Below are 24236 nucleotides of genomic sequence, written 5' to 3' on the forward strand. Positions count from 1 at the left end.
TCCAAAATGAAACTTGTTCACATGAAATATTTAAAAACAAAGGATGTGTTATAGTATCTGTGGTCTGTTCACTTCAAGTAAGCACATTGTTGCAAGTTCCAGTGAGCTGAACTTCGCCTTCAGATATTTCTACTACTAGCCTTGTTTGAAAACTCGGAGCACTAAATCAGCGCTCCAGTACCAGTCCATGGCCTGGGGGTTGGGGACACCTGCGTTAAATGTTAGGCAAATTAGAGAGTGGGTTGGGTTCTTCCCATCACTGCTTCTGCTCTTTGTAAAGGTGCCAGTTTCCTTCCTACTTTTTCATACAAACTTTTAACATACTAAAGATATATCAGTTACTTTTGCTACCCCAAACTACACCCATCCCAAAATACATAGGAAGGGAAAAGAAAACTTATAAAATTTAGTAGCTATTTTCACACCATTTAAATATGTCAAAAGGAACATAGTGAAATGAATTTCACCATATACTCACCTGCCTCCACCCCCAACTCCACTTGGGGTCCTTGACTAGGATTCTCAGAGCAAATGAAGGCCACGTGGTGCTGTGATCCAGGCTCCATCTGTGGGGGTGAGGGGGGGGGGTCTCTCCAGCACCTGGGTCAGCACCTGGCATTTAGTAGGTCTTCAGTAAGAGCCAACTGAGTGAATGAGTGACTCATATGCTTCAAATACAAACATCAGTAAATTAATAGAATTGTTTGTTGGACCCTGAGAAGAAGCTTAGAGCCCTTAGGCTAGCCTTCCTAGCCTCACTTTTTGATAGTTGGGGCATGCCTGGGAATTTTATTCTGTACTTGACAAAAAGGCTAGTACAACTCCTGTATTAAGCCTCTTGCTCTGGAGAAATTTTATGATAAAATGTTAAGAAAAATAGCGTTAAATATCCAAAATGCCTTAGCATTGTCCTTTGCTGTTTAGATAATGGGTGGCTGTAATTTTCTTCTTTATATGTTTTCTATATTTTCCTCAATGAATAGTCGCTATTCAGATAATAAGAAAAAGTAAACTCTTAACAAGAGGAAATGTCTCTTCTCAAGATATGATTTGGCTAGAGAATGAATCAGAGACATACAATAAGAGAATCGGAAATGCAGGGATCCCTCACTCTACACACTCGGTCTTAAAATTCAGGAACAGTAAACTCAGGAGCAAAATAGATTCAGATGGTGAAGGATGCTTGTATTCAAAATTAGCCAGTGGCAATGTCCTAAACAGAAATGGTGATTAGTATGTGGATTAAATATGATAATGAGGAGACAAAGACAAAATGGGGTGTAAAGGGCTTCACACCATGCTTTACACATAATAAGTACTCAGTAAAGAGCAATTTGTTATGATACTGTTATGCTAATATGCGTGGTCAATTGCTAAGAAAATTATTTTGTAACCCCCGGTAGAGGGAGGAAGCTTCCAGCCTTGGCCAGGGGAAGAAGTATCCAGTGTCTGTACTTTTTTAAAGTTCTGTATGTGATTCTCATGTGCAGTCAGACTGATATCCCTGTACTAGAGTCATAACCCAATAGAATATCCAAATGACCAAGGGCAGTGATGAATGGACTGCCACCCAAGATTTCCTGCTACAGATGAGTGGTTCAACTCAGACTGAACAAGAGGCTCAGAGTCGAAGATCAGAAAAGCAAGCTAGTCATTCCTTCTCATTTGACCTAATATGATTGGTGGCGGGGGAGGCAGGCAGTACGGTACAAGAAACAAGTACCAGATGAGTTAGTCATGCAAGTGGCTGCCAGGACAGAAGTTTCATTCTGAATCCAAGTCATCATGGGTTTGGGTCCCCGATAGTAAAAGACCTGCTTCTCTGGGGCATGGAGAGGATTCTGCAAGAGGCTGAGGCTGGATGTATGAGTCAGAGTGAAAAGTAAACCAGTAGAAACCGGTGATCTTGAGTTTGGGTGTCACGATGGGTGATGGATGTGTGCGGTCCTCGGTGCCATGTGCGCGACAAGGCCCCTGGAATGTCTGTAAAACTGCGGATTCCTGGCCAAACCTCAGACTTGACTGATCACAGAGCTCTGGGTTGTGGCCTAGGAAGGAGCACCAGGCAACAAGCGTTCCACGTCATTCTTGTAAGTGCTGGAGTGAGATCCCAGTCAAGATGCTGAGTCACTTAGGCTGCACTTACTGTTGGCCTCAGCCAGTTAGGCTGTGTTGGTCAAAAGATGATCCCACACAGGGGATTTTGATGTGTTAGGAAGTTTCCTAAATACCTCACCTGTTCTGAATCTAATCCTGATAACAACCCTGGGCAGTGTAGGTTTTATCACCCCATTTTATGTGAACTTTGACTGAAGTTAAATAACGAATAAGCAATGAAGTGTGGATTCCGATTCAGGGGTGTCTGAGTCCATATCCCCTCCACTTCCACAGCCTCCTGCTATTCCCCTAATGTCATAGAAGAAAGAAGTGGGGAAAGATTGTGAAGCCAGGACCATGTTTCACTGTAGAGAAATCTTCCCCTAGCAAACTTTGGGGGAGTGGTCAGTGAACAGTTAACACTGAGATCAGTAGCAACGGGCAACCCATCGTGGTCAGTTTTTTTTTTTTGGTGGTACGTGGGCCCCTCACCGTTGCGGCCCCTCCCGCTACGGAGCACAGGCTCTGGACGCGCAGGCTCAGCGGCCATGGCTCACGGGCCCAGCCGCTCCGCGGCATGTGGGACCCTCCCGGACCGGGGCACGAACCCGCATCCCCAGCATCGGCAGGCGGACCCCCAACCACTGCGCCAGCAGGGAAGCCCATGGTCAGCTATTTTTAATTCCCCTCTTAACACTGTGTGTATGTGTGTGTGTACACACGCATGTTCACGTGCAATGTATACAGTGGTCTTTACAGTGAAATCCACACAAACATGCTGTGTCGTCAGCTGGAGCTTAGCCAGATGCTAAGTTGTTTGTAGTTGTTGTGCGTCTTCTGATGAAGTCGACAAGTAAACCACAAGCCAGCTGTTGCTTCGGGACAACAGCCCTGTAGGCTACAGGTGCACACCTTGTTTCACTGCCAACTGTTTCCGATTTCTTTTCAGTTCAAATTGCCATTAAAAAAGTGGGGACGGGGCTTCCCTGGTGGCACAGTGGTTGAGAATCTGCCTTCTAATGCAGGGGACACGGGTTCGAGCCCTGGTCTGGGAGGATCCCCCATGCCGCAGAGCAACTAAGCCCGTGGGCCACAACTACTGAGCTTGCGCGTCTGGAGCCTGTGCTCCGCAACAGGAGAGGCCGCGATAGTGAGAGGCCCGCGCACCGCAATGAAGAGTGGCCCCCACTTGCCACAACTAGAGAAAAAGCCCTCGCACAGAAACGAAGACCCAACACAGCCATAAATAAATAATTTTTTTAAAAAGAGGTATCTCTAAACATTAAAAAAAAAAAAAAAGTGGGGACGCTTTCATTTGGCTCACAAGCTTCTGAGAAAGAAAAATGCATAACCCAAGAGGAGACACCAGGCTGCTCTGCGGAGCAGCATCCAGTAGGGGGCAGAGCACTGGGCCGCCAGTTGGGGCTGTGTTTCCTGCAAGCTCTGCACTGACTTTGAGGAAGCATGTCACTTCTTTGGTCTTTAATTTGTTCAGCTGAAAGTAGGGTCTTGGACCTGTTTTATCCGGTGTCAAAGTATGTCCCTTTTCTGCTCCGTGCCCCTCAGTGGCTCCCCACTTCCTTCAGAGTGAAAAACGGCCCAAATCCTCACCGTGGTCTCTTAGGCTCCACCCCCCGCCACCAACAGACTTATTTTCCTCTTAGCCTCGGACCACACTGGCCTCCATGCTTCGTTTATTTTCTCTGGTGATTTTCAGTCTGGAAAGACCATCTTCAATAATAGCAGGGATATGGAAAAAAAAAAAAAGTTAATCAAATGAGGGAAAGTATCTTTTAAAAATTAAAATGCCCACATGAAAAGGAGGTAGGAGGAAAAATCATAGTAGTTACAATTTGGATAAAGCCAGGTATGTAGTCAATACTATTTTTCAAAATATTTTGGGCTAGGGAGGCAGAAATAAAAAGAAATTGAGCATGAAAACAAGAAATTAAATTCTTGGGAAGATGATATGTTCAGCTCGAAACATCAGTAATACTTTTATGCCCTTGGTCTGACAATATTCTGATAATTTGATCTTTTTGGCAGCTGGGTCATGAATCTAATTGGACGGTGTCGCACAGTTTCGGGAGCAGAAAAGAAAGCCCCACGATGGGAACAGGACTACCATCTGCAGCCCATGGGCAAACTGGGATTATTTTATGAATACCTTGAAATGAGTAAGTCGCTAATGAGATTTTGGGTGATATGAATTATACTGGAACATGTTTTGGATTCCAAAAGCATCGATTATAGAGCCGGATAATTATCTAGCCTATTGAAATGAAGAGGAGTCCGTTTTTCTCCACTAGATAAAATTATACACTCAGGCTTTCAAATAAGGTGACTGTGTGTATCTTTGTCAACGTTTATGTTGTGCAAAGCTGAAGATTTATTACCCAGCAATGAAATGGAATATTCATCGAGGTATGTCTTCACCATTGATTGTTGGAGGATTCTAACCATGTTGTCTAAGAACGAACTCAGAGCTATTATTAGATGTGACTCAGCCTGGGCTGGAGTCCATGCAGCACAGCTGCTGGCCAATACCCTTCTGAACAGTCGTATAAGCAAGCCTGTGCAGAAAGCCCGTGGGAGCAAGGGTCACAGGGTCCCCCCCCTCCACATCTCACACTTGCCTTTGACATTATATCTATGTCTTCTGGCCAGTGGTTTCTGCCTGGCTCCTTGAATGACCTCAGGGCAAATCACTGGCTTGAATTCGGAACTATTTTGTTGGCCTGGAATTAAGATTTAGCACAGGCCTCCTCCTTCTCGAATGTCTTTGTGCATTTCTGTAGTATTTACTTGGGCTCTGTTTCTCTTCAGTTGAACTTGATTTTGAGCCCTCAGTTGCCTTTAAATGGATGCATCTCAAAATAGATTTCCATAGGAAACACCATCTTTTCTATTATGCATGACACACTTTTATCTAATAGAAGGCTAACAATAGACATGTTTTGTATCTGTGCCCTTTCAGCTCACCACTGTGTTGAATTACAGTTTTTTAAGCTTAGGAGAACAGGAAAGGATTTTGACAGGCTTTGCATTTATGCATGGGGGTTTGTGTATTTGTAGAGACCATCCTTTGTGGTTCCTGTTTGTCAGTCTGCAGATAGAGGGAGGTTTTTATTAAATCACATTCTATATACAAAATAATTGCTTTTAAAAATATACATTATACATGGAAACGCACCTGCTTCCTTCAGTGAGTGAAAGGTTCATCTTGTAGCTTCTTCAGTCAACAATGCTTTGCGGCCGGGAGTCTGATTTGAATTTCATTTTTGCTTTTGTTATGTTTCGTGACCAGGTTCCATTAAGGGTGTAGCTGCAGTAAATAATGTAGAAGCTATGTTTATTTATTTATTCTGTTTATTTTTAAAAGAACTACAAGACAATTGCCTGTTATTCCAAAATGAGACATAATTGTAAATATTTCTTATTGGAGCTATTATCAGCATTAATAATAACAGCATTCTGTGACAGAATATCATTTGTTATTTTAACACAAAAAAAAAACTTGGAAAAGTTATTTTTTCTGTATTTAGTCAAATAAATGGTATTGAAAGGAAAAGTTATATAGTCATGCTTTGGGGAGAAATTGATAGGACTTGTAGAATTTTATAGTCTCATTAAAATAATTACCAACTAAATAATTTGGCCTCACATGAATGGACCTAGAGATTATCAGACTAAGTGAAATAAGTCAGACGGAGAAAGACAAATATCGTGTGATATCACTTATATGTAGAATCTAGAAAGATGATACAAATGAACTTACTTACAACACAGAAACAGACTCACAGACATAGAAAACAAAATTATTGTTACCAAAGAGGAAAGTGGGGGAAGGATAAATTAGGAGTTTGGGATTAACAGATCCATACTATTGATACTTTATATAAAATAAACAACAAGGTCCTAATCTTTAGCACAGGGAACTATATTTAAAAACAATAATAATAAAATAATTCAGCCTCACACTACCCTATAAGAAAGGATGGAATAACAGTGGTTATAGAGAGATTAAAAAAAATTTTTTTCTTTTCCATTATGGTTTATTACAGGATATTGAATATAGTTCTTGTGCTATACAGTAGGACCTTGTTGTTTATCTATTTTATATATAATAGTTTTTATCTGCTAATCCCAAACTCCTAATTTATCCCTCCCCCAGTTTTTTAGATTTATTAAATCGTTTTCCTATTATCCAAATAATCCTTAATGAATTAGAAAAATCAATCAGTTTCTGAGAGTAGGCAGTCTGTTATTCTGTATTCAACACCAGAGTGAAATCTATGTTTTGTTCTTTTGGTTTGTGGGAGATAGAATTTCCAAATGCCTTTTGAATTATTTTTGTTCCTCTAAAATAAACATAGAGTGCCTTTGGGGGTGAGCTCATCCCCACAGTTTCCTCCTTCCAATATTCCCTGTATTCGTTAATGACAGCACCATCTACCTTTTTAATTCTGCATCTTGGCTACTGAAGGGAAACATCTTCTGACAGACAGCACTGGCGCCTTCCACCCTTGCATAGTTAGGCCTTGCACCCAGCCACCAGCTCTGGTCCCCTCTGCCCCGTGGAGGGAACTCCAACTCCCCTCTGCCTGAAAACCCTTTCCCTTCTTTTCTACCTGGAAGAGTTCCTAGCTAGCCTCAGCAGGAACCCTCAACTTTTCACACAGTTTCTGCTCTCTTCTCTAGGCATCAATAGCACTTGACTCTTGTCTTGATGGTATGTGTGTGCATGCCTCTCTCCCTGGCTAGACTGGTCCTGTTGGAAGTTAGCACTCAGGCCTTTACATCTTTCAGTCCTCACCTGTGACACCACTGCCTGGACCCTCATAAATATTTAAGTGACTTGAGCTTGGAGTCCCAACACACCCAAATACAACTGTTGGTTGAGTTTACAGTAGCATTGCCCCAGTGACCCCCGCCAGGTTCTGTAGGGGCATATGTGTTTTGAGTGAAGTTTCTTTATTTTGTTTAGTGAATTCCCCACCATCCTTTGAGATTATTAGAGTAAGCCTGGGTTGTTAACCAGAATTGCCTCCCCAGATGTATGGTCCTGACTTCTGAGAACCTAGACTTGGGGCCTAAGAGAAATAGTCTGTCAGTCTTAAAATCTGAAAAGCCACAGGATACCGTTTTGTACGTAGAGCACCGTACAGCACAAACACCAGTCTCTCGAGAACTTGGTGATGCCTTCCCAGTGGGCGGGTGCTACAGATGAAATGCAGTAAAGTGATGAAGTGGGCCCTGCTTGTCTCTGGTACTGCCTCTTTCACCCTTGCATGTTCACTTGATCTCACCTTCATATATAATTTTCTCCATTTAATTTACTGTAATTAATACCACTTGTTCTTTAACATCTCCTTGCACCTACCCCTCTCTTGCCCTCTCTCTCCAGTGCTACACCCTCCCAGGCCTCCTCTGCACTCTCCAGGACCAGGCCTGTCTTCCCCCACTCCCCCATCTCTGCTCTGTTTCTTCCCACCACCTGCATCGACATTTCCTCATCTTTGCAGGATGAACTTTCCAAAATGGCAACTAGGTGACTGGCGAGGATTTGTAGGCCTCTCATCTCTTTACTCATTTATTCATTCATCCATCCATCCATCTAACAACGATTGAGCAACTGCTTTGCCAAACACTGTATCAGTTGCTGGGGATACCAAGAAAAGTTAAGACTTGGTGTCTGGCCTCCCAGGGCCAAGCAATGGATGGTGAGTACTTGGTGGATTGCTAAGCAGGTGAACACAAATGAGACTTCGTAGAGCAGGTGGTATTTAAACTGGATTTTGAAGGGTGAATGGAAGGTAGCTATCTAAAGTGTGATAGAGGTAATGGACATTTCACGCAGAGAGATGGGTGCAATTTCAAGTACAAGGGCATGAAACAGCGTGGCCAGTTCAGAGAGCGGCAAGTAAACAAAGGATGGCTAGAACAAAGGATCCATAGGGGGGAATAAGCAAGGTAAGCAAGGGCTGTATCATGATGGGTCTTGTGTGCTTAACCAGGAGACTTGAACTTATCCTTAAAGAAACAGGGATACTTTGGAATATTTGTAAGCAAGAGAATTGCATAATGTTTATGTCCAAGAAGATCAGATTATTCTGGTAGCAGAATGAAGATAATATTTTGGGTGGGGCCTGCATTTGGTGGGGAGAGGGCATTTCAGGGGGCTACACCAGGTAACCCACACAACAAGTGGTAAGCACCTACACAGAGGCTATGGGCTGAGGAAAAGGAGACAGATTTGATAGGTGTTCAAGAGATGACTAGTATGGCAGGTGAGGAATAGAATTGTGAAGATAACTTCTAGGAGAGTGAATATGCAGGGTGGAATGTAAGGAGAGGAGTTGGTTTTGAAGAAATGGTTCTGTGTTGGATATTTTGAGTGTGAGGTTTCTATGAGACATCTGAGAGGCGATGTCTGTTATTAAGTTGGATCTCCCGAAACTCAGAGGAGCTACGGGTGAGACCATGTGGGTGATTCGGGCATGCTAGGCAGAGAGTTGATGATGAAGCCCTGGGGAAAGGGGCGTTTAAAGGGTAAATGAGAGAAGAAAAATCCCCAAAGAGAAAGGAGAATAGCAGAACAGTTGAGAGAAAACTAGCAGAGAAGGCTATCAACTTGCTTGAAAGGGATTCGAATATTGACTAAAGGAGCATAATGCAAAGGGATAGGGGGAGGCAAAAAAGCAAGAGCTAATAAAGTCCCCTTAATGGCCGGGACTGTGGGAAAAAATACAAGAAGCACTATAGTTAGATATCTTTAAAAATTTATATCTGTGTGTGTGTGTGTGTGTGTGTGTGTATACACACACTTCTACCTTGGCTTTTTAAAACTATTTAAATAAACAGAAATCAAGGGGGAAAAACATTCCACAGAGAGGAAAATATTTGGCCATATCAAAAGCTGCTGGGAGGGGGCAGGGGGCGGGGTGGGGGGCACTGCGGGGTGCGGGGGGAAGCTGCCTAGTAATCAAATAAACAAGGACTGAAAAGTACATTTGGCTTTGGCATGCGCAGCCACCAACAGAGTTAGCAAGACGAGTTTCAGTGCAGTGGTGAGGGCCACAGAGGCTGCAGAGCTTTGAGTGATGGAGAAATCATCAGCGCAGGTGAATTTCAAGAAACTTGACTTTAAAGTGAAGAAGAAAGCATAGAAAGGATCAGAGAGCAATTCAGGGTCATGAGAAAGTTTCAGGCAAGGGTTGTTTTTGTTTTCACAATGGATGTTTTTTTGCCTTGCTGAGCTGATAGGCCTTTGTTTTTGTTCTTGGTTTCAAAAGTTGTTTAGAAAGTTCTTCTCACTTGAATATCAGAGCAGATTATACCATGCTGGTTTTTTTCTGGTGCTTTAATTAAAAATGTTTAATGCATCGAATTTATTTTGATATCAAAAGTGAGGACTCCATACCAGTTCTTCTAATGATTTAGCTAATTACTCCATTACTTGAATCCACTGATTTGAAACATCATTTTTATAATATACTAAAATCCCATGAATATCTGCATCTGTTCTTGAAATCTATTTAATTCATACTATCTATTAATGCACTAGTTCTGAACTGTTACCATAGCAATATAATACACATTAATATGCCTTAGAGCTGGTCCCATTTTATCCTTTTTCAGAAATATCCCTAACACTGTCACTTTAAACATCCCTCCTCATTATTTCACTTGTGTACTTGTATATATTTCTTGAAGAACTTTAGCATCACCTTTCAGCTTTTTTTCTTAAATCCACTTGGGATTTTTAACTAAATTTGCATTCAAATTCTAAACTTTATTTTGGAGAAAAAAATCTGACATGTCCCCAAACTTGAGTCTTCCCAGTTAACAATATGGTGCGTCCATTCATTCATCATTATTTGTTGTTCTTTATTTTTTTAAGTCAATTATCATAACCATCTTAACATTTCTCACTAATTTGTTTCTAAACAGTCTGTGCCTTTGTTGTCTTTATGAATGGTATCTTTTCTCCTCTGGATTCTTAACTGGCTTTACTGCTAATAAAGTCCTAATTTCTGGCTTCTCTTCAATAGTAAGGAGATCTGGCAGCCCTGGGCCCTCGTTCCAATATGGTGCCTCTGAGCAGTTCCTTCCATTAGGACATCCACTTGCCAGTTTGCCACTTACTGTACCCATTCCACACATTTCTGTTACCTGCCTGGCCCCTGGAGGTGGAGGACTTCATTTAGGGTTGGGTGAATCATGGACACAGATGTTGACATCAGTGCTCGGTGACATGCTGCTGACTCTATAACGTCACAAACTCTGGTCCTTGCCTGTGTGGTTTCCCTGAATACAGCGGCTCCTGCCTGGCCTGTAGACTGGCCAGATCTTTCCAACCCTGACTGCTTTTCTGCGACACTTTCTGGCCTCTCATATCAGAAGCGATTGCCAGCTTCTCCTACCCAGGCACCGCCTCCAGAGTCTTGCCCTTCCTGGCCGGAGCAATCCCCGCCCCTTGGCTGAGCAATAGCCCTAAAGGGCCTGTTTAGGGCCCTTTTCCTCTGATCCACTGTCTTAGTTACATCCCTGTGCTAGTTCACTTGAAAGGTCTGCCAGTTAGGAGAGAAGGGTGTGAAACTTCTTTAGATCTCTGGCCTTATCATAGCTAACCCTACCTTCCCGTGGTACAGCTTCCCCCAGATCTCTGCTGCCCCATCTATAGCGAAGCCACGTAAATTACAGACAAAGGGAAAGAACTTCTAAGCCACCACCTCAATTTTGACTTACTGTGACCGCATAGACTGCAACAATATCGAAATAAAAGTTCCTGAGAAAGGATTATATTTTGACTTATTAAGACACTTACTGCATACATTTCCATCATTTGTAATAATATACCAAATTCTCTGAATGTGCTGCACGTGCATTCACAGACTCAGGGGAGCTTGTGCATTTGCTTATTTTCAGCATATTTCCTCCAGCATTCTCCAAACATAGGCTTCCCAAATTTACATTCGGTACATTTCTTATTTCTTTGTAGCTTGTTAGGTATTTGCACAATATTCCTTTTCTGTTTTTTAACCCTAAATCACAAATCCTCTTCCAACATTCTGTTATTTCTACACTGAGAATGAAGAATATGCTTAGAGTATCCCAGGTTTATTACTAGCAAATAACTATGGTTGATTAAAGATTTTTAAATATGTTATTCCTATGAAGTGTATATATGTGAAAGAAACAGACTATCATGAGTCTTCTCTCCAGAGGTTTTATATTTGTCTTTTGTTTGGATTCTTTCACTGTTGAACATTATTATTACTACGAATGTCTTTTCTCTTTGGGATGTAGTTCACTGTTTGCCTTTCTCTTTCTTAATAAGAGTAAAGGAATATGTGTTGTCCTTCCATCCATCCACCACTCCATGATGTATGTCCATTCCATTGACAGTTATTCAGTTTGGGTTCGTCACCTTATTTGTGGCCTCTTTTCCACTGGCCCCTCTGTTGGCTCTGGTGAACAATATATTGGAAATAAGAGTGGACGCGTGGAAACTGACTACCCAGTATAGACGCATGGTGCCAGAAAAAGCCCAGGACATCGGAGCATGGCAGCCCATCATGCAAGGAATAGCAATTCTGGCTGTGGTGACCAATGTGAGTAAATAGGCTTCACAGGGTAAAGACCTTGAAAAGTCCAAAAGTGCATTAGGGTTGCTTCCTAAGGAATCCAGTGTTTGGTATTTCATAATATGGGAGGAAGATGCTAATACTGTCATTCATATAAACAACATAGTTGCTATAACTGTAATTGTTATTTTTTAATGTATTTTGTTTATTGTACATTATGTATTATTACTGGTGAATTACAAGACCTCTTACAGAGGCAGTTGCTAAGAATAGTGACCATTAAGCTATTGTTGCTCATTTGCTAGTTTTTATTCAACAGAAACATGGTAATAGTATTAACAGTAAGTACTATTTTAATCCTCACATGACTATAAAAGGAGTTACCCAACAGTGCTTTTATAATGGAGATAGAAATCAATCCATTTAGAGTTTGAAGACCCTAAAATAATAACAATCATGCCACCATATTTTACTGTATATTCCAGACGACGAATTGAAAATAGGAACTATTTGATGATGAAGTATAAACGCTTTGTGCATTCCCAGCCATTCCTTGCCTTCCTCGTGCCCAGGGGCAGAGGTTCCTTGAGGAGGCAGATTTAGGGCACGTCTCATCTCTCCTCACACCACCCGTGGTCTTTCCTACCCGCTGTTGGTCATAAGCTAAGCATCCTCACGCCCTGCATGTGTCTGAGTGATGAGGGAATAGAATGCAGTTGTTTACAACCTGTACTGATTATGGACCAGTCTGAACAGTCTCTCTCTTTTCCCACCCCTGCCCTCACCGGCCAACAGGGGGTGGGCAAGCAGAGCAATTCCCATGCCAGCCATCAGGGAACCGCCTTCCCTAGAAATGCCCGTACAACCAGGCCTATTTCCTCCCTTATTTCACTGCCAATTTCACTCCGAGGTTACAGTCCCCACTGAAGCGATATCCCAGTTTTAACAACTTCTTAATCAAGTCACACTTACCCTGCATCTGCCACCTTTTCCCACGAGCACTTGTAGAAACAGAACGGAGTCGGGCAGTGCCTGAGCTGTGCCTCCCAGCACTGCAGCTTCCCAACTGCACGATCTTGGGCCAAGACTTAACCCTTCAGAGCTTCGTTTTATCGTTTGTAAATCGAGTAATTCCCTATCACATATTTTCAGACTATTATATACCACAAAGGGGGCTTAGGGAATTCAGTGAGTTAGTGCATGGAATGCACAGAGCCTGGTCCTCATGGAATGTTAGCAGCTTTGTTATCACCTTCATTCCACATCATCATTCACAGTGACAATGTAGACCTTGCCAGGTGTCAAAACTAGAGGCACAAGAATTTTACAGTGTGTCACTGTGTGGACCATGGTCACAGTTTTACACAATAAGACAAGTTATCTGGAACCCAGCTGTCACCCCCGAAGAACCCTCAATTTATCAGGATTGCATGCTGTCCCTCCTTTTTGGAGAAAGTTGGCAAATCACACACAAAACAACCGCTAGATTATGTCAGTTTCCACACACCCAGCTAGTCCCCACCTTCAGCATCCACTGTGCTGTGAAACGTAGGCTGATGTTCAGAAACACGACAGCGAGGCCTTTCAAGCGCCACAGTCATAAAAGTGCGCATCTGTCATGTTCAATGTGCTATACGACACGAAGCCAGGCAGGAACGTGGACTTGTGTGCTTGAAATTTTTAGCAACAAGGTTTGAAACTAAAAGCATTTTTGTTTGACCTTCAGCAAACCAGAAAATTCAATTGACTTCTACTCCCCATTACTCAAGCGTCCTGGTCTGATCGTATGAGGCACCTTTTCCTCCTGCCCCCAGCATGGCTCCACGCCGCTAGCGCAGATGGAGTATTGGCTGTGTGTCTGAGACGTGTGCACACACAGGCACACACACGCCCACTAATTGGTGCTACTGTTCTCATTCAGTGGATGTTTTTTCTTATAACTCGGGCATTGTTTTATTATACCCTAGAAACATTGCTTATTCGATCATCTATTAAACTATGGACAATCCTTTTTTCCATATTAAAATTTGTTACAGCTTCCAAGATGCAGCTCCTCTTCATGTTTGCGTATAATTCTGTAAGAATGAAACATGTATATTATCCCCTCACATACCTAATTTGTGCCTTGCCAATCTCATGTGCACAACAATAGCTAGCTTCCCATAATAGGAGAACTTTTAGGAAGCAGGAAGGAGAGAACAGCCACCAGGGATATGAAAGGGCATCAGGCAGGAGTCTGGTATAAAATCATTCATTCTAAAGCTGCTGGTTCAATAAATAAGCTGAATTGACATTGTTGTATCATGCCAGAGCATCTGCTACTGAAGACCTATTTTAATTTATTTTGATATAAATGGAAAATTGTGTTTGGGACAGCATGGGAAATGAAGCACACTGCATTTATTTGTACTCTTGCAGTGTGTCTCAAAGCAGCTCAATTCAGGAGGAAAAAGTATCTTGTCAGAAGTCAATAGAATTATCTTCCTTGTTGGAATTTTTGTAGCTCCTTGAAGCACATCTGCAGGTGATTCTATAAAAAGCTAAAGTTGAGTTAAATGATAACAGGAAATTTTAATCTATTGAAATCTAGGAAGAGTAAAATATTCTTGTCCTTCACCACCACCGCTACCACCACTGACAGGCAAGGCTACACACACCCAGAGAGACTCCACGTCAGAGGAAATGACAAAGCTGGTTCTAGTGTGGGGGGGGGGGGGGGAATTTTGCAGTAGAAAAGCCCCTCAGTTGTTTTTCTTGCTTTACCTGAGACCTTGTTTATTGGCCTGTGGTCTCACTGTGTCTAAACCGTATGTTCAGATGAATACTATTAAGATCGTGTTGTGCAAAAAACATGTCTTTTCTTTTGCTTCAGTAAATGACTGAAACATTTAGCTTTGTTTATTCACATAGAATTTGGATTGAAGAATATTCTTTACTTTCTCCTTCCTTCAAACCAGTTTTACACATTGAGAGATTAAAGCCCAAATTAAAGAATTTTGGAGAAAATTCATGTAATTCATAATAGCTTTAGATCCTAATAAATGTCTGCCTGGCATAGACTCTGGTTTAAGACTGACGCATATTTATTTCTTTAATCTGGGAACACACTAAACTCTCTTTATGTTATTTGATAATTTACAGAGTTTTTAACTATCTATTTAACCTTTTGGAAGTTTAGAGGCTTAGACACTAGGTCTAACAAAATAGATACCATTGCTTGACTGTATGAATAGAACAATCCCAATACAATTTCTTGTTACTACATTTTATTAAAGTAACAGAGTTCTTGCTGTCTAATAAAGCAACAGACATAAGTATATACTGAGAGTTTAAATCAGACTATGGTTTGACTTGTCTAACCAAGTCAAGATACTATAGGGAAAAAGTATGAAGTTGAAGGAAAATAGATATTATGCAGTTAGTATTCTATTTTTAAGAGGTAAGTGATAAAAAAGTAGCCTTTTCTCAATTATTTATCTACAAAGGAATCATATAAAGCCAACCTATTTTCATAATATTGACCTTAGTATGACGCATACAAAAGGGACTTCTAAATCCTAAAAGATTAAATTATATCAAATAGTGCTCCAAGGTTGATTGAATTTCATTATATTCTAATTTTTAAAAATATAATTTACAAATAACATATGCAAGCAGCTCTTGAGTTGTCCACAATACCCCAGTCTACAATTATTCTTACTGTACTTAAGACACATAATAGGCAACTATCAGGCCTTTGCTTTTGAACTGCAGGTAGACTTCTGGACATTCCCTTAAAGACCAAAAGCAAAGGAACTATTTTTAAAGCAGCTGCTCAAAGACTTTAGGATACTCACTACCTATATCCATTTGACAGGGAAGAATTAAGGTTTCTGAGTCTTTAATTTAAAAAAAAATCAACTGATGAAAATGTAATTCTGGCGTGTCGGTTAACCTTAGCTATAAAGGCTCTCAATTAATACCCCCTTTACTGTTTTCTTCCCAACATAGGCCATGATCATTGCTTTCACGTCAGACATGATCCCCCGCCTGGTGTATTACTGGTCCTTCTCCGTCCCGCCCTATGGGGACCACCCACACTACACCATGCAGGGATACATCAACAACACTCTCTCCTACTTCAACGTTGCCGACTTTAAAAGCAAAAGCAAGGAAAATCCGTACACTGAGCTTGGTGACTATACCACATGCAGGCAAGTTCTGCTTATAAGTGTTTAAAAATGCACTTCATCTTTTAAAGGACTTTTATTGTAATATAATTCTATTTGGTATCATTTAAATAAAATTGCTAAAGATGTTTTTTTCCTAGCTTTCTTTTCAATCAGACTTTAAAAAGGATGGGATATAAAAGTTAATACAGACTAGGGTTAGAACTTTCAAGCCAAACCATAAGGCAAGGTTTTTAAATGAGAGTTTCAAATGATTACGGGAAGACTGATCCAGGGGGAAAGTCCTATATCTTAGAACTGAAGAAACTCTAAGAGTTCCAAAAAGCAAGATAATTCAGTTGTTGTGACTAATGTGTTATTCAAGCACAACCTGATGGTACTGAATGATGACAAACTAGTATGTACGATCACTTAACAAAGCAACGCAAAGACAAAAATGTAAATACCTCAGCCTGGCCTAGCAGTGTTCTCTAAAAGTGTTCCAAAGCTCTGTGCACTAATATTAATGGCTAGTAAGATCAACTGTGGACAGTGTACACTTAGTTTTGTCAACTGAGTTACTAACTGAAAAGTTTGTTGACTGCATGTCGTAGAGTTGTGTGTGTGTGTGTGTGTGTTTTCAATCAAAGTCTTAAACCTAAAGGAGGCTTTAAAATTCATTTAGTTCAACTCCTCAAAGCCTTCTCTGATTCACATTCTCAACAACACAACCAAGAAACCAGAGATAAGCCCCAGATAAATGTTTCCAAGTTACACATAGTAAAGCCTCTTCAGAATCCCTCATTGAATCTGGTTACTCTTACTTTACATAGTTCTAAAGAGTAATTAAACTAGGTCTAAGAGGTTACAGGCAGAAAATGAGAGATGTGCTACCTGAGGGAAATATACTAACAGCAGTAGCATATGATGTCTGACAACAAGGAAATTAAGTAAGAAAATTATAAAAAGTAGCTTAGTATTCTCTGTAGAGAGAGATAGCCCCATAGCTGAGTGAACCCTGATGATACCATTATATAAATAAATTTATAAGCATGTTTCTGAAAATATGCTAACTTGTTTTAGTTATACTCTTTTGAGGAAGCAGGGATAAAATTTAAAATATTTTTGTTCTTTTTTACAAAGATGGAATCCATCATTACCATCATCTTCCTCTTGTAAGTTAAATGAAGTATTACTGGAGTAGTTATTTCAGGGTTTTGTCATCAAATTAAACTCTTGGAGAGAACTTGGGAGTTCCCTGCTGGCCTAGTAGTCAGGATTCCAGGCTTTCACTTCCGTGGTCCCGGGTTCAGTCCCTGGTCAGGGAACTAAGATTCTGCAAGCAATGCCATGTGGCCTGGCCAAAAAACAAACAAACACTCTTAGAGAAAATTTATATGATGTCCAATTTAAAAGAATGTTGCATGAAGTATGACCTTTTTTAATGGGCCCTTGTTTACAGCATTTGATCAAAAAGAATTATCTCCTGAAATGTCTCCATCTCATTTCCAGGTATCGTGATTTCCGGTACCCTCCTGGACACCCACAAGAGTATAAACACAACATCTATTATTGGCATGTGATTGCAGCTAAGCTGGCTTTTATCATTGTCATGGAGGTAGGAAAAGTATACTCTGAAATAGTTTATGAAGCAATGTATTTGCAGGCTTTGTTGTTGCCTCTTCTGACTTAAAATGTACAATATGTTATCTCTTGCTAATAATTATTTTATAACATTTATTAATAAAATTTGACCTGAGAACAGTAATTAAATGAAGTTGGTTGGGCTTCCCTGGTGGTACAGTGGTTAAGAATCCGCCTGCCAATGCAGGGGACACGGGTTCGATCCCTGGTCTGGGAAGATCCCACATGCCGCGGAGCAACTAAACCCGTGCGCCACAACTACTGAGCCTGTGCTCTGGAGCCCACGAGCCACAACTACTGAAGCCCGTGTGTCTAGAGCCCATGCTCTGCAATGGGAGAAGCCACCCCAATGAGAAGCCCGCGCACTGCAGTGAAGAGTGGCCCCCACTCATCACAACTAGAGAAAGCCTGCGTGCAGCAACGAAAGCCCAACGCAGCCAAAAGTAAATAAATAAATTTATTTTTTTAAATAAATAAGGTTGGTTAACTCCTTTAAAAGTTAAAGGCATGTTGTGTGCTAGGGGAATTCAATTCCTTTCAGTTCAGTATTAATTGAAGGCCTTTTTATTTGGGGCACTGGCTATTAGGTTATTCAAGACAAATAAGATATCATATTTTCCCTGGAGAAACTTTTATTGCTATAATATTTTTATTTGTATTATTTTAATTGCATTTTCACAGTATACCTTCTTACAATAGTTTTTTACATCCCTGAAATCTACCAGCTATGAAAAATGACTAAGGCAGCTATAAATTTGAAATTGATCTAACCAACTTTACTTCTTACACCAAGTGAATAACTACTACTTAATTCCAAAGATTTGAAAGTTACTTCATTGGTGTGATCAGTTAGTATTATATTTAGCTGCAAGAAACAGAAAGCCCATCTTTAGTGGCTTAAACAAATAGGGATTGATTTTTCTTACATAACAAATTTCACTAGGAGTAGCTGGGTGCTCCTGAATTAACACCAGCTCACTGATGTAAGGACTGTATCTGATTCTCTAGGTTTTCTCTCATTGCATGTCACTCTGTGGTTGTAATATGACTACTGCAACTCCAGATAACACATTTATGTTCTAGGCAGGAGGAAGGAGAAGGGTGATGCTAGCCAAATCTTTTCCTATTTGTTAGGAAAGAAAATGCTTTGCCAGAAGCCCCCAGAGCAGACTGTCACCTACATCTCATTGGCTAGAACTACAGCACATGGTTCCTCATAGCAGCTAAGTAGGCTGAGACAGGAGGTGTTTGGTTTGCTCTGAGGAGAATCAAAATCTGTTTGTTAGCAAGAAAAAAGTGGGACAGGCTACCTGGCTTTGATAATTTTTCTGGTATTTTTTTAAGTAGTTACCAAAAATTAACAGAAGAAAATAGTTCATCATTAGTTCACCATCATAAGTGGATTCCTGAAGTACGGTATCTGATATATCGGCAAGAGTCACTAGTTTATATTCAAATATGTAGTTGCCAAAGTGTTTTGATTTCTACTTTTGATATCATGGTGGACTAGATGCTGTGAGGGGCCATCTCACTACAAAACATTTAGAATCAGTTAAAAACATAATTTCCTTTGCAGTTTTGCGCTTACTAGAAGGAAAGAGAATATACAAAGAGGAAAACACCATGATTGCCTGAAATAGAGCAGTGAGCACCTCTGAAGTTCAGGACTGCTCTGAGAACAAGTGCTGTTATTAGTGTCTCCACCTAAAAGCCCAAGGAGACCAAGCTTTGGGTCAGCAGTGCAGTAGAAGAGCTGAACTTGAGACTCTTGGATTCAGCCAGGGACCCCACAAAAGGCTAAACATGTCTCCAAGCAGAGGGAAATGCATATCTTCTCTGAATAAAAGTATCCTTAATTTAGACCCCAGTTTTTTCCCAGATTGAGATAAGCAAATATGAGCTAACTGTCAAAGATCAACAATGGCAAAGGGGAAATTTTAAAAAAAGAACAAAAAACCAAGAATGAGATTTAGCCAAAAAAAATTAAAAAATAAAAACCTGATTTGGACCATCAATAACTTTTAAGAGTTTGAATTATCAGATAAGGGATATAACTTAACCATATATGAGAATATTTAAACAAATAAATGACAGAGCCAAAATGAACAAATAAGAAACTGTAAAAGAAGTCAATATTTACATGCACTGTAAGGAAAATGCAGCACACTGAATATAAGATCTTAAAAGTAACCTGAGAAAGAAGACAGATGACTGACAAAGAAAATTAAGATTAGAATGAGAGTAGACGTTTGTGTGTGTTTTTTTTTTTTTTTTTTTTTGTGGTACGGAGGCCTCTCACTGTTGTGGCCTCTCCCGTTGCGGAGCACTCTGGACGCGCAGGCTCAGCGGCCATGGCTCATGGGCACAGCTGCTTCGCGGCATGTGGGATCTTCCTGGACCAGGGCATGAACCCGTGTCCCCTGCATCAGCAGGCGGACTCTCAACCACTGTGCCACCAGGGAAGCCCTAGACGTTTGTTTTTAATTGTTGTATAGTTGTTTCACAATCTTGTGTTAGTTTCTCCTGTACAGCAAAGTGAAGTACAGTTCCCTGTGCTATACAGCAGGTTCTTATTAGTTATCTATTTCATACATATTACTGTACATATGTAAATCCCAATCTCCCAGTTCATCACACACCCCCACCCTGCTTACCCCCTTGGTGTCCATATGTTTGTTCTCTACATCTGTGTCTCTATTTCTGCCTTGCAAACTCGTTCATCTGCACCATTTTTCTAGATTCCACATATATGCGTTAATATACGATATTTGTTTTACTCTTTCTGACTTCACTCTCTATGACAGTCTCTAGGTCCATCCATGTCTCTGCAACTGGCCCAATTTCATTCCTTTTTATGGCTAAGTAATATTCCATTGTATACATGTACCACATCTTCTTTATCCATTCATCTGTCAATGGACATTTAGGTTGCTTCCATGACCTGGCTATTGTAAATAGTGCTGCAATGAACATAGGGGTGCATGTGTCTTTTTGAATTATGGCTTTCTCTGGGTATATGCCCAGTAGTGGAATTGCTGGGTCATATGGTAGTTCTATTTTTAGTTTTTTAAGGAACCTCCATACTGTTCTCCATGTGGCTCTATCAGTTAACTTTACCACCAACAGTGCAAGACGGTTCCCTTTTCTCCACACCCTCTCCAGCATTTGTTGTTTGTAGATTTTCTGATGATGCCCATTCTAACCAGTGTGAGGTGATACCTCACTGTAGTTTTGATTTGCATTTCTCTAATAATTACTGATGTTGAGCAGCTTTTCATGTGCCTGTTGGCCATCTGCATGTCTTCTCTGGAGAAATTTCTGTTTAGGTCTTCCGCCCAATTTTTGATTAGGTTGTTTGTTTGTTTTTGATATTGAGCTGCATGTGTTGTTTATATATTTTGGACATTAATCCTTTGTCCATTGATTCATTTGCAAATATTTTCTCCCATTCTGAGGGTTGTCTTTTCGTCTTGTTTGTAGTTTCCTTTGCTGTGCAAAACCTTTTAAGTTTCATTAGGTCCCATGTGTTTATTTTTGTTTTTATTTCCATTACTCTAGGAGGTGGGTCATAAAAGATCTTGCTGTGATTTATGTCAAAGAGTGTTCTTCCTATGTTTTCCTCTAAGAGTTTTATGGTGTCCAGTCTTACATTTAGGTCTTTAATCCATTTTGAGTTTATTTTTATGTAGGGTGTTAGGGAGTGTTCTAATTTCATTCTTTTCCATGTAGATGTCCAGTTTTCCCAGCACCAAGACTGCCTTTTCTCCATTGTATATCCTTGCCTCCTTTATCATAGATTAGTTGACCATAGGTTCGTACGTTTATCTCTGGGCTTTCTATCCTGTTCCATTGATCTGTGTTGCTGTTTTTCTGCCAGTACCATATTGTCTTGATTACTGTAGCTTTGTAGTATAGTCTGAAGTCAGGGAACCTGATTCCTCCAGCTCCGTTTTCTTTCTCAAGATTGTTATGGCTCTCTGGGGTATTTTGTGCCTCTCTACAAATTTTAAGATTTTTTGTTCTAGTTCTGAAAAATTGCCATTGGTAATTTGATAGGGATTGCATTGAATCTGTAGATTGCTTTGGGTAGTACAGTCATTTTCACAATATTGATTCTTCCAGTCCAAGAACATGGTATATCTCTCCATCTGTGTCATCTTTGCTTTCTTTCATCAGGGTCTTATAATTTCCTGAGTGCAGGTCTTTTACCTCCTTAGGTAGGTTTATTCCTAGGTATTTTATTCTTTTTGTTTCAGTGGTTATGGGATTGTTTCCTTAATTTCTCTTCCTGATCTTTCATTGTTAGTGTATAGGAATGCAAGAGATTTCTGTGCATTAATTTTGTATCCTGCCACCTTACCAAATTCATTGATTAGTTCTAGTAGTTTTCTGGTGGCATCTTTAGGGTTTTCTATGTATAGTTTCATGTCATCTGCAAACAGTGACAGTTTTACTTCTTTTCCAAGTTGTATTCCTTTTATTTTTCTTCTCTGATTACCATGGCTAGGACTTCCAAAACTGTGTTGAATAATGGTGGCAAGAGTGGACATCCCTGTCTTGTTCCTGATCTTAGAGGACATGCTTTTAGGTTTTCACCATTGAGAATGATGTTTGCTGTGGGTTTGTCATATATGGCCTTTATTATCTTGAGGTAAGTTCCCTCTGTGCCCACTTTGTGGAGAGTTTTTATCATAAATCAGTGTTGAATTTTGTCAAAAGCTTTTTCTGCATCTATAGAGATGATCATATGGTTTTTATTCTTTGATTTGTTAATATGGTGTATCACATTGATTGATTTGCCTATATTGAAGAATCCTTGCATCCCTGGGATAAATCCCACTTGATCATGGTGTATGATCCTTTTAATGTGTTGTTGGATTCTGTTTGCTAGTGTTTTGTTGAGAATTTTTGCATCTATATTCATCAGTGATATTGGTCTCTAATTTTCTTTTTTTGTAGTATCTTTGTCTGGTTTTGGTATCAGGGTGATGGTGGTCTCATAGAATGAGTTTGAGCATGTTCCTTCCTCTGAAATTTTTTGAGAAGGATGGTTGTTAGATCTTCTCTAAATGTTTGATAGAATTCACCTGTGAAGCCATCTGGTCTTGGACTTCTGTTGGAAGATTTTTAATCACAGTTTCAATTTCATTACTTGTGATTGGTCTGTTCATATTTTCTATTTCTTTCTGGTTCAGTCTTAAAAGATTATACCTTTCTAAGAATTTGTCCATTTCTTCCAGGTTTTCCATTTGATTGGCATAGAGTTGCTTGTAGTAGTCTCTTGTGATGCTGTGTATTTCTCCAGTGTCCATTGTAACTTCTCCTTTTTCATTTCTAATTTTATTGATTTGAGTACTCTCCCTCTTGATGAGTCTGGCTAAAGGTTTATCACTTTTGTTTATCTTCTCAAAGAACCAGCTTTTAGTTTTATTGAAATTTGCCGTTGGTTTTTTGTTTCTATTTCATTTATTTCTGCTCTGATCTTTATGATTTCTTTCCTTCTACTAACTTTGGGTTTTGTTTTTCTTTCTCTAGTTCCTTTAGATGTAAGGTTAGTTTGTTTATTTGAGAGTTTTCTTGTTTCTTGAGGTAGCATTTATTGCTATAAATTTCCCTCTTAGAACTGATTTTGCTGCATCCCATACATTTTGGATTGTCGTGTTTTCGTTGTCATTTGTCTCTAGGTATTTCTTGATTTCCTCTTTGATTTCTTCAGTGATCTTTTGGTTATTTAGTAGTGTATTGTTTAGCCTCCATGTGTTCGTGTTTTTTACGTTTTTTTCCCTGTAATTTATATCTAATCTCATAGAATTGTGGTTGGAAAAAATGCTTGGTATGATTTCAATTTTCTTAAATTTACCAAGGCTTGATTTGTGACCCAAGATGTGATCTATCCTAGAGAATGTTCTGTGTGCATTTGAGAAGAAAGTGTAATCTGCTGTTTTCGGGTGGAATGTCCTATAAATATCAATTAAATCTATCTGGTCTGTTGTGTCATTTAAAGCTTGTGTTTCCTTATTAATTTTCTGTCTGGATGATCTGTCCATTGGTGCCATTAAGGTGTTAACGTCCCCCACCATTATTGTGTTACTGTCGATTTCCTCTTTTATAGCTGTTAGCATTTGCCTTATGTATTGAGGTGCTCCTCTGTTGGGTGCATATATATTTACAATTGTTATATCTTCTTCTTGATTTGATCCCTTGATCATTATGTAGTATCCTTCCTTGTCTCTTGTAACATTCTTTATTTAAAGTCTGTTTTATCTGATATGAGTATTGCTACTCCAGCTTTCTTTTGATTTCCATTTGCGTGGAATATCTTTTTCCATCTCCTTACTTTCAGTCTGTATGTGTCCCTAGGTCTGAAGTAGGTCTCTTGTAGACAGCATATATATGGGTCCTGTTTTTGTATTATTCAGCCAGTCTGTGTCTTGAGAGTAGACTTTTTAACATCAATCTGAAAGCCAGAAGAGAAGAGTCTAATATCTTTAAAATGCTAAAGAAGGTAACTATAAACCTCAAATTATAGCAAAACTTTGAGTAATTGAAAAATCTGTCCCCATTGAAAACACCAAGCCATATGGCTTTCTAGGAGAGTGATACCAAACTTTCTAGAACAGATCATTTCAATATTATACACACTCCTCCAGAGATAAGGAAATACTCTCCAACCCCTTTTAGTTCCTAAAATCAGACAAGATTAGAAAGGGAAGGGGAAATTATGTCAGTCTTACTCAATGCATAGAGGCAAAGGTCT

At 40.0% G+C, this 24236-nt stretch overlaps 1 protein-coding gene across 3 annotated transcripts in view; it reads left to right on the top strand.

The window, feature by feature from the left end:
* ANO6 (anoctamin 6) overlaps positions 1 to 24236 on the top strand; it is a 204375-nt gene that overhangs the window by 174591 nt on the left and 5548 nt on the right. For 2 of the 3 annotated variants that reach the window (XM_082850797.1, XM_082850798.1), the window contains 4 exons: positions 4144 to 4274; positions 11509 to 11714; positions 15678 to 15880; positions 17348 to 17453. In XM_082850797.1, the coding sequence (XP_082706923.1) occupies positions 4144 to 4274; positions 11509 to 11714; positions 15678 to 15880; positions 17348 to 17453 (646 nt within the window). Of the gene's footprint in view, positions 1 to 4143; positions 4275 to 11508; positions 11715 to 15677; positions 15881 to 17347; positions 17454 to 24236 lie in introns of those variants that run through there. The other variant, XM_082850799.1, reaches the window with a different exon arrangement.

Source organism: Leucopleurus acutus (genome assembly GCF_964270905.1).
Source record: "Leucopleurus acutus genome assembly, chromosome: 11".
In the NCBI taxonomy this organism is placed as follows: domain Eukaryota; kingdom Metazoa; phylum Chordata; class Mammalia; order Artiodactyla; family Delphinidae; genus Leucopleurus; species Leucopleurus acutus.